Below are 13,718 nucleotides of genomic sequence, written 5' to 3'. Positions count from 1 at the left end.
AGGACTGATGTTGAAGCTGAAACTCCAATACTCTGGCCACCTGAGGCGAAGAGCTGATTCATCTGGAAAGACCCTGATGCTGGCAAAGATTGAGGGCAGGAGGAGAAGGGGAAGACAGAGGATGAGATGGCTGGATGGCATCACTGACTCAACGGACATGGGTTTGGGTGGACTCCGGGAGTTGGTGATGGAGAGGGAAGCCTGCGTGCTGCAGTTCATGGGGTCGCAAAGAGTTGGACACGACTAAGCGACTGAACTGAAGTGTGCGATGATATAAAGCATAAGTACTAGCTGAAAGGGAAACAGAAAAAATCCTTTAATATCATATTTGAATTTCACAGCACTTACATAGCTTTTCTGATTTTAAAGGAAATCTAATGTAAAAGTCCCAAACTACTGTTTTTCTTTACTACAGCATTTAGAGAATCCCTCAAAGTAACGAGTATTCTCTTATCACATTAAAAAAATACACTTTACTTGTCATAGCTGAACACATTCATTTGACAGGTAAGAAAACTACAGCTTAGGGAAAAAGGAAATGACCTGAGCAAAGTTAGCTAAAGAAAAATGAGTAAGAGATCTTGAGAAACCATTTTGAAAACTGTATATAGGCAATGCTAAAGGTAGGGTAGGGGAAGAAACACCACAGAAAATTCTTAATAGTCAATAATAAAAGAAGGATTAAATAACAGCATCCTACATGGTACATTGTGGGCACTCAAAAAGCATTTATGGAATGAACTAATACCTTCATCTGGAGGAAAATATCAAGTATTTATTAAAAATGATGTGTTTAAAACAAAAAAAAAGGATATTCTCAAGATGTAAGCATCAAAACTGATTATTGATAGAACTATAAACATATAAGTGTGTAAAAAAGACTGGAGGGGAACATATTAAAATGTTAACACAGGTATCTTTGGTTGATAGAACTGGAATTCTCTAGCCAAATTCCTTAGAATGTATGTTTCTCTTATAATCACACATATATACCAAAGTTTTTAAAATATACTTTAACAAAAACATATGCTATAAAATGATGTAAAATGAAATACTCATATATGGTTTTTTTGCTTTTTCTCATATATGTTCTTAATAACTTTGTAAAGAAATGTTTGGAAGCAATACAGCGTAATAATTCAAAGTAAGGACTTCAAAATCACAGAGATCTATGTTTGAATCTTGGTTGTCCAACTCACAAATCACGTGACGTAGATAGGCTATTTAATCTCTCTCTGTTTCGTCTCATAAGAGAATAATATCAGAGGGTTGTTATAAGCACTATATAAGTTAATGAATGTAAAATAACAAATGACTACCCTACAACAGTATTATTACTGTTCTTACAAATGGGTACAAGTTGATTAAAACAAAAAATAAAATAATTAAAGTTTTAAAACATGACCCATTTTAAAATTTTTATTCTGAAAATCCAATATTAACTCTGTAGAAACCAGCTTTAGAATTTACCTGTCACTGATAGAAACCAGAAAGTCTTTAGGAGTAGAAGAAAATAATTCATAATTTGCAATATCAAACTGTTTTACTTGAATTGGTTCACAGAGTTCAATAACAAACCTTTAAAAAGAGCACAAGACAATTATTTAGATAAACCAACTAGAATAACAATTCATATTAAACATGACATTAACAACTTACATAAACTAGACCTCTATTAAGTTATTCATTAAAAAATGTAAGGAAGGAAGAGGATTTGAGAAAGAACACCCCTAAGTATTCCCCAAGCATAGCATTAGTAGGAAAAAAATACTGATTTTGTCCTACAGTATTTTTTTAATAAAGATTCTTTTCTAATAACAAAGTTCATTCTTGGAGGAATGATTTGACAAAGAACAACTAGTAAGAGTGTAACCTGACTAGCCTAGAGGGCAGTTTGGCCATATTATCTCAAAAGGTACCACAGCTGTTGATTCAGCAATATACTCTTAGAAATTTAATCTATGGACACACAGCTCCAAATCATCACCCTTGTATACGCATCTTAATAAATATATCAAAGCACAGTTTATAAAAGTGAGGGCTAGGGGGGAGGGAAGTAAATCTAAATGTTTAATATAGAGGATTGATTGACAAATTATGGCCCCATTCAGACAATGAAATACCAAACAGCTATTAAAAATGATACTAGAAACTATAACAAACTATGGCCCCATTCAGAATGAAATACCAAACAGCTATTAAAAATGATACTAGAAACTATATATTGCATTTATATAAAAATATAGAAAATACAGACTAATGTATAGTGACAGAAATTACAGATCTGTAATTGCTATGGGGGTAAGGGGCGGGAGGGAAAAATTATAAAGGAGCATGAAGAAAATTTTGGGGGAGACATTATTATCTTCACTGTGGTGATGGCTTCATAGATGAATAAATATCAAAACTTATCAAATTGTACACTTTAACATTTTACAATTTATTTTACATGTAGTTTTTTATACATCAGTCACGCTTCAATAAAACTGTTTTTAAAAATAACAACACACTAGTGAATAAAACAAAAAAGCAGCAGACTCACAAGTATAGAGAACAAACTAGTGGTTACCAGTGGGGAGGTGGAACAGGGGATGGCAAACAGGGGTAAGGAAAGAAAAGCAGGTATTATTATGGAACTATATGAAATCATGTGTGTGAAATTTTTGAAAAGAAAATGATATTTGAGATATGTATCATGGACCTGGAAAAGATGCCACAAAATATTGCTATTTAGGAAAACATTAACAGTATGTTTCTACATGTATAACATAAAACTACATCCAGCATGGCACTTGATTGAGGAAAGAAATAGTCATGATATCTAGGACTCTAATCAATACTTTAATAAACTAATTATTATATCAAATGAGATTATATACACTAACAAGTAAATGTTAAATTAAAAGCATTACAATTAACATATTGTGTTTGGGGAGCAACAGAACTGAATTCCAGAAGATGGTAAGAACAGCCACAATTCAGAGAACAGCTCCTGATAAAAAGTAAACTAACAGTTGCTGAATGCTTAGTCTGTGTCAGATACCATTTTAGACGATTTATGTCCATGCTCTGATTTAATTCTTACAACCAAAATGCACAGGAGATTATCTCTATTTTACAGAATCATTCAATTGGTTACTTCACATTTTTCCTTTCTGCCTTTTTAAAACAGAACTTGTTCCCCTCTCCAAAGATGTAGCCAAGCATACAGTCACTAATCAAAGACTGTTTTTCCCAGTCTTGGCAATGTTACTTAATTATAGTGATGGGATGTGGGCAGAAGTCTCCAGTGCAACTTTCAGGTTAAGCCTTCAAAAGGAAGCTGCTACCTCTACTTCTGCTTTCTCCCACCTGACAGGTCACAATGAGGATGTGATAGGAAGAAATCATCACAGCAATGCAGGCAGGGACAGCATCTCGGGAGTGGTAGAGAAACATGACAGAAGGTAAATGTGTCCCTTAATTGTTTTCTATTATACCCCTGCCCCACATATCAACTTGAGGTTCATGTGTCAGAGAAAATTAACTATCTTTTTCAAACCACAGTTCATTCATCTCTGTTAAAAAGGCAGAATCAAGAGCCCTAACTAAAGAGTTATTTAGCCAGTAAGTAACAAAGTTAAAAGTTAAAAGACATATCTATCTGGCTCCAAAGCCTAAACACTGTACTACTACCCCAGGGAGAGGAAACTAAAGAAAATCAGACTCAGATTTTGCTTTTTATTTACAAATCTAAAAGAGCACTAAGAAGAAAAAGCAAATTCTTCTCTACCTCTTTTGCATACAAAGTTCTCAATTTCTAAGAAGATATGAGCTATATTATTGATACTATTAAAATAAATTTTTAGACAAATGTATTACCAGGTGTACAGTCAATCCACCAAGAAGATTTAACATTTCTAAAACTTATATTAAAGTAGTAAACACTCACAATATATATAAAATTAGCAGTACATATGTAATTGTGCCTCATAAAGGTTGATTTTAAAATGCTTTTTTATCTAAGCCTCATCTTTTATATTTTCTTAGAGGTAGATAACACCACATGTAAATTAGTAAAAACTACATATAAAAGCTGACACATCTAATTTCAACATACTTCTCTTAATTAATAGTAGGTCAGAAATTTTAAAAGATCAGTAAAGTAGCAGACCTAAATGTAAGAGTACATTGATAAAATACCACGTGTCAAAATTTAGATGATATGAACATATTACACAAGGTAATCTGCAAATGCAATGCAATCCCTATCAAAATACCAACAACATTTTTACAAAACTAGAATGCATAACTCTAAAATTTATGTGGAAACACAAAATACCCCAAATAGCCAAAATAATCTTGAGAAAGAACAAAGCTGACCTTAGACTTATCTGCAAAGGTACAAAGAAAAGATTTTTTAACTGTAAGAGAATACCATAAACAACTTCATTACAAAAACCTTCAAAATGGATTAAAGATAAATTTCTAGAAAAATGTAATTAACCAAACTAATTTACTAAAACTAAGTTGAGAAGAAACAGAAAACCTATACAGTCTCATGTATGGGCTTCCCACGTGGCGCTAGTGGTAAAGAACCCACCTACCAATGAAGGAGACTTAAGAGACAAGGGTTTGATCCCTGGGTCAGGAAGATTTCCTGGAGGAGGGCATGACAAACCACTCCAGTATTCTTGTCTAGAGAATCCCATGTACAGAGAAGCCTGGTGGGCTATACGGTCCATGGGGTTGCAAAAAGTCGGAGATGACTAAAGCAACTCAGCATGCATAGAGTCTCATAATTACTTCTTTTAAATATGTTTTTTTCTTTTTAATATAATTAAACATTGTCATCTATCACACAAGTATAAAACACGGCATGCACAAGCTTATTTATAATAACTGTCTGTTATGGCAAAAGATTACTATGAACAGCCCAAATACTATCAACATAAGACTAGTTAAATCTTGGTACAATCATATAATGGAATTTCATGAAGTTATCAAAAAAAAAGAAAAAGTTTTATGTATGAATGAAATAGAAACATGACCAGAAAATTTTAAGTTAAAACTTAATTCAAGGTGATAAATATTATGTATAATATGCTGCTGTGAAAACAGAGAGATAAATAAAATCTGTTTCTGCATAAAGAAAATTAAAAGGTATCTAAAAATTTAACACTGAATAGGAAGACAGATGACAGATTGGAAGTGCATTTCTCATTGTAGCTCCTCTACCTCTTTTAAACACCTTTTTGAGTTTGAGCCACACGAATGTCCTATTTTTGAAATCACATATTTAATTTAAAATTAACATCTTCCCTGAGGCATGGAAGGCTTTACAGTTGAGATTCAAACTTAGAATATCTTGAGAAAAAAGAAGCTTGAGATACCATGCTCCCTAACTGCAGATTATACAACAACCCTACAGTAATCACAACAGCATGGTAGATACAGAAATAGACACACAGATCAGCGGCTCAGGACAGAGAGCCCAGAAATGACCCCATGAACTTAGAGTCGATCCACCCATGACAAAGAAGACAAGAAGAAAACAAAACAAACTCGTGGCTAACAGGAGGCAGAGGGAAGGGGAAGGACAAGATAGGGGTACAGAATTAAGAGACACAAAATACTATACACAGACTAAATAAGCAACAACGATATATTGTACCGCATGGGAAAATATACTCATTATTTTGTAATTACTTTAAATAGAATATAATCAAGAAAAATACTGAAGCACTATTTTGTACACCTGAAACTAATACAATTTTGGAAATCAGCTCTGTGCTTTAAGTCGCTTCAGTCTTGTCTGACTCTTTGTGACGCTATGGGCTGTAGCCTGTCAGGCTCCTCTGTCCATGGGATTCTCTGGCCAAGAACACTGGAGTGGGTTGCCATGCCCTTCTCCAGGGGATCTTCCCAACCCAGGGATTGCACCCGCATCTCTACATCTCCTGCACTCACAGATGGGTTTTTTTACCACTAGCATCACCTACACTTCAGTAAAAAAAAAAAAACAAAAAACACACACACGAAACACATATCTTATAAGTATTAGATTAGATGTACTGCCTTCAAAATAAGGAATAAGATGAAACTGCTTACTATCACTACATACAATTTTCTCAATGATCTAGCCAGCATGTGATGACAAAAAGAAAGTAAAATATAATAAAAAGGATTAGAAAATTTTAAAAAGGAGAAAAATATATAGGGAAGCTATAATTTTCTATACAGAAATCCTCAAAGATTCTACATATAAACTATTAAAATAAGAGACTATAAAAAAAGCTGGATCTAAGACTCATATATTAAAAAAAACTGGATATCTAAACACAACAAAACATCATTTTATTAATTTTTACTGTAGTATAGTTGCTTTACAATGTTGTGTTAGTTTCCTGCTGATACCAACAAATGAATTTAAGAAAAGATACACAATACTTTCATGAAAAGTTAAAAAAAAATAATTAAAAGATATTAAAAACAATTCAAAGATATGCCCTATATAGGATAAGTAAACTCAATATCTAAAAGTCAGCAAAAGATGCAATGCAATCACAAACAAAATCCAATGGGACACTTGGGGAACTCAATAGAATAAGTCTAAGATTTAACAGAAAAAAGAAAAAAAAGAAAGAAAGCAGTGGCAGAACAGCCCAGTCAGTCCTGAAGAATATGGTACAAAAACCTGCCCTACCAGGTATTAAGATTTATAAAGCTAAAGAGTGTGGTGTTTCTGCAGGTAACGATAAACTGACCAAAGGAACAGGACAAAGAGTATAGAAACAAATTCCCATATAGAAGAGAATTTTATGATAAATGTATTATTGTAAATCAGAGGGAAAAGCATGAATAAACAATTATCTAAAAGAGGAAAACGGCTTCCCAGGAGGCTCAGTGGTAAAGAATCCAACTGCCAAGCAGGAGATGCAGGTTCAATCTCTGGGTTGGGAAGATCCTCTGGAGAAGGAACTGGCAACCCACTCCAGTATTCTTGGCTGGGAAATCCCACAGACAGAGGAGCCTGGCAGGCTACAGTCCATGGGGTTGCAAAGAGCTGGACACGACTTAGTAACTATACTACATCATCAATCAGTCAGTAAAATGGTGGTGATTTACCTCAATTCTTTTTTAAAACAGCTGCTTTTGATCAACAAAATCAAGTAATCTAATAAAACTGTTGGCATATTAAAATTATTTTCCCCATATACCCCCATAAGTTTCTTTGTCTATATTATTAGTTAATGGAAGAATTAGATTGAAGCAATGAAGCCAAAATCCAGGGAGATTTACCAGATGCCTCTGTCTTCTTCACATCCGATTTGTAAGCAAAAGCTGTCAATTTTAACTGTTATAACCATTTTTCAGATTTCCTCTCTCTTCTTTATCCAAATTGCCATGCCTTAATTAAAGCCCTTATTTTCCACATGAGCTATGACAGTAGGTTCCTAACTGGTTTCACTGCTTCTAACTGCATTATGCTGTGGGCCATCTTTTGAGGATAACCCTTTCCAAAATGCCAGTGAGGTCATGTCATTTCCTTACTTAAAACTACCTTACTTAAAACTACCCTCCATGGTCTTTAAGATAAACCTCAGAAACTTTTAAGCTGTGTTATACATGGCATGAATGGCCTAACTGCTGCTAAACTGAGTCTCCTGGCTCATCTTTCATGATTACTCTAGTTTTACCTCTATTCTTGTAATCACTAAAACAGCTTCTTCGGTTTGCTCCTACTTACAGCTGCCCAGAAGACATTCGCTCCTATTAGTGCTGGCCCCTTCTTCTTACAATTCCTGAATACCTCTGTCTCCCTCATCTGTGACTTACTTATGAATTCAAGGAATTAATTCTTCAAGATTCAGCTCATAAATCACCTCTTCTAGCAAGCTCATTCTCTTCTGCAGTTATATATCATCTCTGTTTCTATAGTATCTTTTCAGGCATACTTTTCATACTATTTGATAACTGTTGAACTAGATCTGTCAATTTTGAGTGACATCCTTAAAAGGAAAGACATTTTAGGTCCTTAGACCCCAGGACCTAAGGAAAGTATAGTACCAGCACCAATCATAAATGTTTATTAAGTGACATATAAACAAATCATAAATGCTTATTAAGTGACTATATGAACAAATCAATCTAACCCTAACATAAATGGTTTATATATATATATAAAGCATACTTTATTAAATTTTATATTACTTACCAAATTTTAGTGCTGCAGGGATTCAACATATAAAGATCCATATTTTCTATAAGAATAGCAGATGTGCTCTATTTTCAAAAAGGGGGAAGGGAATAAATTACTTAAAGAAAAATACTTATTTCAACTCTCAAGTTTTCTAGGTTTTCTATATTTTTAGATCTTAAAATATACCTAAGAGACTGAAATACCTGGGAAGAAAGCATAACAGCGGCTAAAATTTACAAGTTTTGTCTATACTATGCTAAGCAAGGCTTGTAATAAAACAACTAAATTTAAACATCTGTTGCTATAGAAGCAAAATGATTTTTCCTATTAGCTATTTCCTTTTAAAACACAGGTTTTAAAACTTTAAAAACCAAGTATATGCCCTTCAGTAGGTGAATGGATAAACTATGGTACATCCAGACAATGGAGTATTATTCAATACTAAAAAGAAAGGAGCTATCAAGTCATGGCAAGACACGGATGAAATATAAATGCATATTACTAAGTGAAAGAAGTCAGTCTGAAAAAGCTACATATGGTATGATTTCAACAATATGATATTCTGGAAAAGATAAAACTAGGGAGACAGTGAAAAGATCAGCGGCTGTCAAAAGTTGGAGGAAAGAAGAAGTGAATAGGTAGAGCACAGAGGAGTTTTGGGACAGTAAAAATATTCTATATGACACTATAATGACAGATACATGTCATTATACATTTATCCAAACCCACAGAATGTGTAAGAGTGAGCTCTAACATAAACTATGGATTTCAGGGGATAAAAATCTGTCAATATAAATTCATCAACTATAACAAATGTACCACTCTGGTGGGAGATATTGGTAATGGAGTAGACTAACACATGTGGGGACAGCGGGTATATGGCAGATCTCTGGACCTTCCTCTCAATTTGGCTAGGGACTTATAATTACTCTTAAAAAAAAAATGGTGCAATGCATCAACCAATACACTAAGAATTCATGTAAGAAATTATGTCTTTTAAAGCATAATCTTGCACTTATTAGTGGATTAGGAAAATAGCTCATGTTAAAATACAGTTTCCAGGAAACCACTGCTTATATTTAATAAAATCTCTAGCTTCCTATATGTATAGAAGAATTTTACACTTAAGTACCTTGGCTTCTGGGTTAGCTGCCAAAATTTTGGCACCACATTCTACTGAAGCATAATTATTTCGATTTTTCTGGACCTTTTTTGTGGCATGTAGACCTCCATTAGAAGATGGATGCATTGACTGACCTGCAGACAAACCTTATTATGAACATATATATATGATGATTATGATTGAAAATACCCACAGCAAACAATCTCAAGAACAGGCTGCCACCTAGAGTCCAGGTTTTAATACTAAAGAGAATATTTTTAAAACCCATATGAAATAGCTTTATATCCTTAATAAACAAATTAACTACAAAAATCCACATTACTTGACTTTTGCTTAGTGTAATTCACAAAATGAAGTTTACTATGAGAATCAAAACTTTTGCATATACATTTTATTGTATTAAGGATAGAAGTTTATCCATCACTAACCCCAACAATAATTTTTAACTCTGAGACTTTTACAATGACAAAGAGAAAGTGTAATACTTTAGTCCAATTCTGTTTACAGTTTAAAGCTTTATGACTGAGAACTTTCCATGCTTCAACTTTCCTCCTATAAACTGAGATGGAAAATCACTGCTTTTGCCCACTTTATCTTATTTTAGCCTTGTTTAATAATTTACAATAATGGATTTTAATTAAGATTAATAAGACAGACACAGATAAATTCCATGTGGGTAACCAAAAGCATATTTGTTAAGTTTCACCTTTAAAAAGTTTTCAGAAGTTTTACTTTATTTTAACAATTAAGAAGAGAAACTGCATATTTAAACCAATCCCTTAAAAAAAATTACATTATAGTGCTTCCTTACTTTTTTCTTTTTCTACTTCCATAACTTTCTTCTTCCATTCATCAAATGTTGGTATATCCTCTGGGTCTTTGGAATTTGTAACAGGTGTAGGGTCAATTTCTCCTGGCTTTGTATAATCAGAACTCTGAAAGAAATGTCAAAAATAAATAGATTTCAGGTTTCAAAGAATACAAAGAAAATAGAATAAATTATAGTAGTAAATACAAATGTTTCTGTCAAATTAAACTAGAAGTCCAATTTTATAATGAATGATAGTATTCTGGAAAAAAACAAAAACATACACAGGAAAGTTTTGGTTTAACTTAAAAGCTGAATTTCTCTTTGAAGAATTAAAACCTTCTCTACCTGAGTATCACAGGATGAATCCCTTCATATGTTAGCAATATTAGCATGGGTTGTAAAAAACTCTATGTAATTTCATAAGCCAACAATTACCCAAACAAAAACTGTACAGAGACTATAACTGTCATGAATCCACCTTAAAATCCACCTTAAAATAATATATATATTAAAGCAAGCTAATTTTAGATGTAGTACTGAGCAACTAAGCATGCATACTGTTTCTCCTAAATCTTTAATAAAAAGTACCATTTATATAACTAATAAAGACCTACAGTATAGCACATGGAACACTGTAATAACCTATACGGAAAAAACTCTGATGAAAAAGTTGATATACATATATATACAACTGATTCACTTTTCTATACAACAGAAAGTAACACAACATGCTCAGTCACTTCAGCAGTGTCCAACTCTTATACAACACTATCAATCAGCTATTGTTGCTGTTGTTATTTAGTCACTAAGTGGTATCCAACCCTTTGCAACCCCATGGACTGTACCTGCCAGGCCCCTCTGTCTATGGGATTTCTCAGGCAAGAAAACTGGACTGGGTTGCCAGTTCCTTCTCCAAGGTATCTTCCGGACCCAGGGACTGAACATGCAACTCCTGCTTAGGCAGGTGGGTTCTTTACCGCTGAGCCACCAGAGATTTTAATAAAAAATTTAAAAATAAAAGTATCATTTATATAAAATTTTAAGGTGGCTGTAAAAACTTAAATGCGAAAAGCAAAGCTTTAAAGAAAGTATTGAAAAGATATCTTCATGATTCAGGCTATACCAGGATTCAGCAAGATGAAGGAAATCATTTTTTAAAAGGCTGATACATCTGGCTAGATTAAAATTTGAAAATTAAATATATCAAAAGACCACAAACCACACAGTTCAATAAGCCACAGACAGAAATATATGAAACACATTCAGACAACAAAGGATTATTACTAACCATAAATACTGCCTACAAATCAATAATGGGGAAAAGTGGAAGAGGTACAGCCAACTGAGTAAAGAGAAAACACAAAATGCTTACTCTCAGTAAAATCAGGGAATGCAAATGAAAACTAAAGATTATAAACTATACCAATCTGATGGAGGTTAAAATGTGATAGCCTGTTGAGCCATGGACCTCTATTTAGCAATATTAAAGATATGCATACTCTATGACCCAATAATTTAATTCCTAAGTATAAATATCAATGAAAACATACATATATGCCTAAGAAAATATGCATAAGGACATTTATTACAGCACTATTCATGATGTCAAAAAAAATAGAAATAATCTAAATTATCTATGAATTGAAGAACAGGTAAACTGTGGTAGACAGTGAAAACAAAGAATAAATAAAACTCAAAAACAATGTTGAGTAAAATGATATTTAAAATGACAGCATTTTATGTTTCAAAATTTGCCAAGTAATAGTATATATTGTTTATAGCAATGAATATTTGAATAAGCTTAAAAATATGCTCTAAAATGTAAAAAAAAAAAAAATTTCAAGATAGTGGTTAAATCTGAAGCAGAGAGAAGAAATGTAACTGGAGAGGGCATACAATTCAATCTGTCATTTTAGCCTTAATTGGAAGAATGTATGCAAGGATGTTCATCCCATTTTAACATTATTTCTGTCTCCCTAAAACAATACATAATGCATTTATTAATAGTGCCTTGAAAGTGAAAGTGAAGTAGCTCAGTCGTGTCCAACCCTGTGCAACCCCATGGACTGTACAGCCTTCCAGGCTCCTCCATCCATGGAGTTTTCCAGGCAAGAGTATTGGAGTGGTTTGCCATTTCCTTCTCCCAAGAGATCTTCCCCACCCAGGGATCGAACCTGGGTCTCCCACCTTACAGGCAGACAGACGCTTTACCGTCTGAGCCACCAGGAAAGCTAATAGTGCCCTGAGAAGTATACAAAATCTATTTAGACCATAAATCTTGAAGAAGGAAATGGCAACCCACTCCAGTCTTCTTGCCTGGAGAATTCCATGGACAGAGGGGCCTGGTGGGCTCCAGTCCCTGGGGGTCGCAGAGTCGGACACGACTGACAGACTATCACTCATTCACTCACTCACTTCAGTAAATGGCACAAATCTCATATTAGGGTACATTTTTGAGTACTGATGCTAATTTGTATATTAGTATAACACACCAACACAAATTTCCATAATCTCGCTTTAGGAAGACAAACTAGCAAACTGGTTCCTCCACAACCTTCATGTTGGGAGTGTTTTGCAGAACACACAAGCTTATAAAAGTATGTAGCTATTTAAAAAATAATATACAGAAAATAAAACTAAAAATCCAACATTACACTAATTTAAAAATTAAATAAAAATTTAGTTTAAGTGAGAAAATGAACAAATATTTATAAAAATTAATCTAGTTGAGATGCTTGAGAGTAAAGCCCAAATACTAAAAGAAATACAATAAAAAGTAAGAATACACACACACTCTTTGAGGGCCAGGCAGAGCAATCACTCTCACCTCTTAGCAACAAATATAAAAACTAAATAACACAATAAAATTATTTTGCAAAGCATTATAACAAGCAAAGGAATGGAATTTTGAATTAATTACCTCCTAAATTATTTAATACTCCAGAAAAACTGTCAGAGAATGAATTTTATCACAAAGTGTCCAGTAGTTCTATACACTATCCAGTTCAGAATAGTTCTGCCCAATTAAGTCTGTGTGAGTGGAAGAGCTTATCCCTATTACCTCAAGGATCTGCAAGACACTGCTGTGAATAGTCAAGGCGAACAAGCAAATCTTGGACAAAACTAGCTGCCATGCTTGAATTCTACATTTGGTACTTAAACAGCTTAAAGAAGACATTTTTGTAATGTTTGTCTAATTTGACAACTGAACTGTAACACATACTTGACTTGGTTTCACTGGAAAATTGTTCCTACAAGATCTCAGACTATGAAACGTTGATTTCCTACATTTATAAGCAGCATTGTAGAAACAGTTAGCCCAATGATAGTCAGGTCTCCAGAATGAAGTTTAGTTAGTGATGAATGCAGATTCACAGAAAATACGTAAAAGAAAAAGTGGAGAACAGTTGAATGAGAAACAAACAAATACAGACGTGGCACTCAGTATTTTGAACTCCAATTCCACGTTTTGTTTTTGTTAAGTTCATTGAGTGGCCTTTCTCTCTTTATTTAGTTATTTCTTAGATGAAGGGAATACACTTCTCTGCCAACATTCTTTCAGGAAATTCTATACTGGCCTGTGTATTGGCCTCTACATGAAG

The 13,718-nt window shown here is 33.6% G+C and overlaps 1 protein-coding gene across 3 annotated transcripts in view; it reads right to left on the bottom strand.

Moving 5' to 3' along the window:
• Positions 1 to 13,718, bottom strand: part of SUCO (SUN domain containing ossification factor) — an 89,870-nt gene that overhangs the window by 40,645 nt on the left and 35,507 nt on the right. For 2 of the 3 annotated variants that reach the window (XM_013970168.2, XM_013970170.2), the window contains exons 7-10: positions 10,117 to 10,240; positions 9,315 to 9,451; positions 8,198 to 8,265; positions 1,471 to 1,578 (exon numbers count right to left, since the gene is read on the bottom strand). In XM_013970168.2, the coding sequence (XP_013825622.2) occupies positions 1,471 to 1,578; positions 8,198 to 8,265; positions 9,315 to 9,451; positions 10,117 to 10,240 (437 nt within the window). The remainder of the gene's footprint in view (positions 1 to 1,470; positions 1,579 to 8,197; positions 8,266 to 9,314; positions 9,452 to 10,116; positions 10,241 to 13,718) is intronic. The other variant, XM_013970169.2, reaches the window with a different exon arrangement.

This window comes from Capra hircus, chromosome 16, assembly GCF_001704415.2.
Source record: "Capra hircus breed San Clemente chromosome 16, ASM170441v1, whole genome shotgun sequence".
Lineage (NCBI taxonomy): Eukaryota > Metazoa > Chordata > Mammalia > Artiodactyla > Bovidae > Capra > Capra hircus.
The sequence above is the reverse complement of the archived record's forward strand: the minus strand, read 5'-3'. Positions and strand labels throughout refer to the sequence as shown.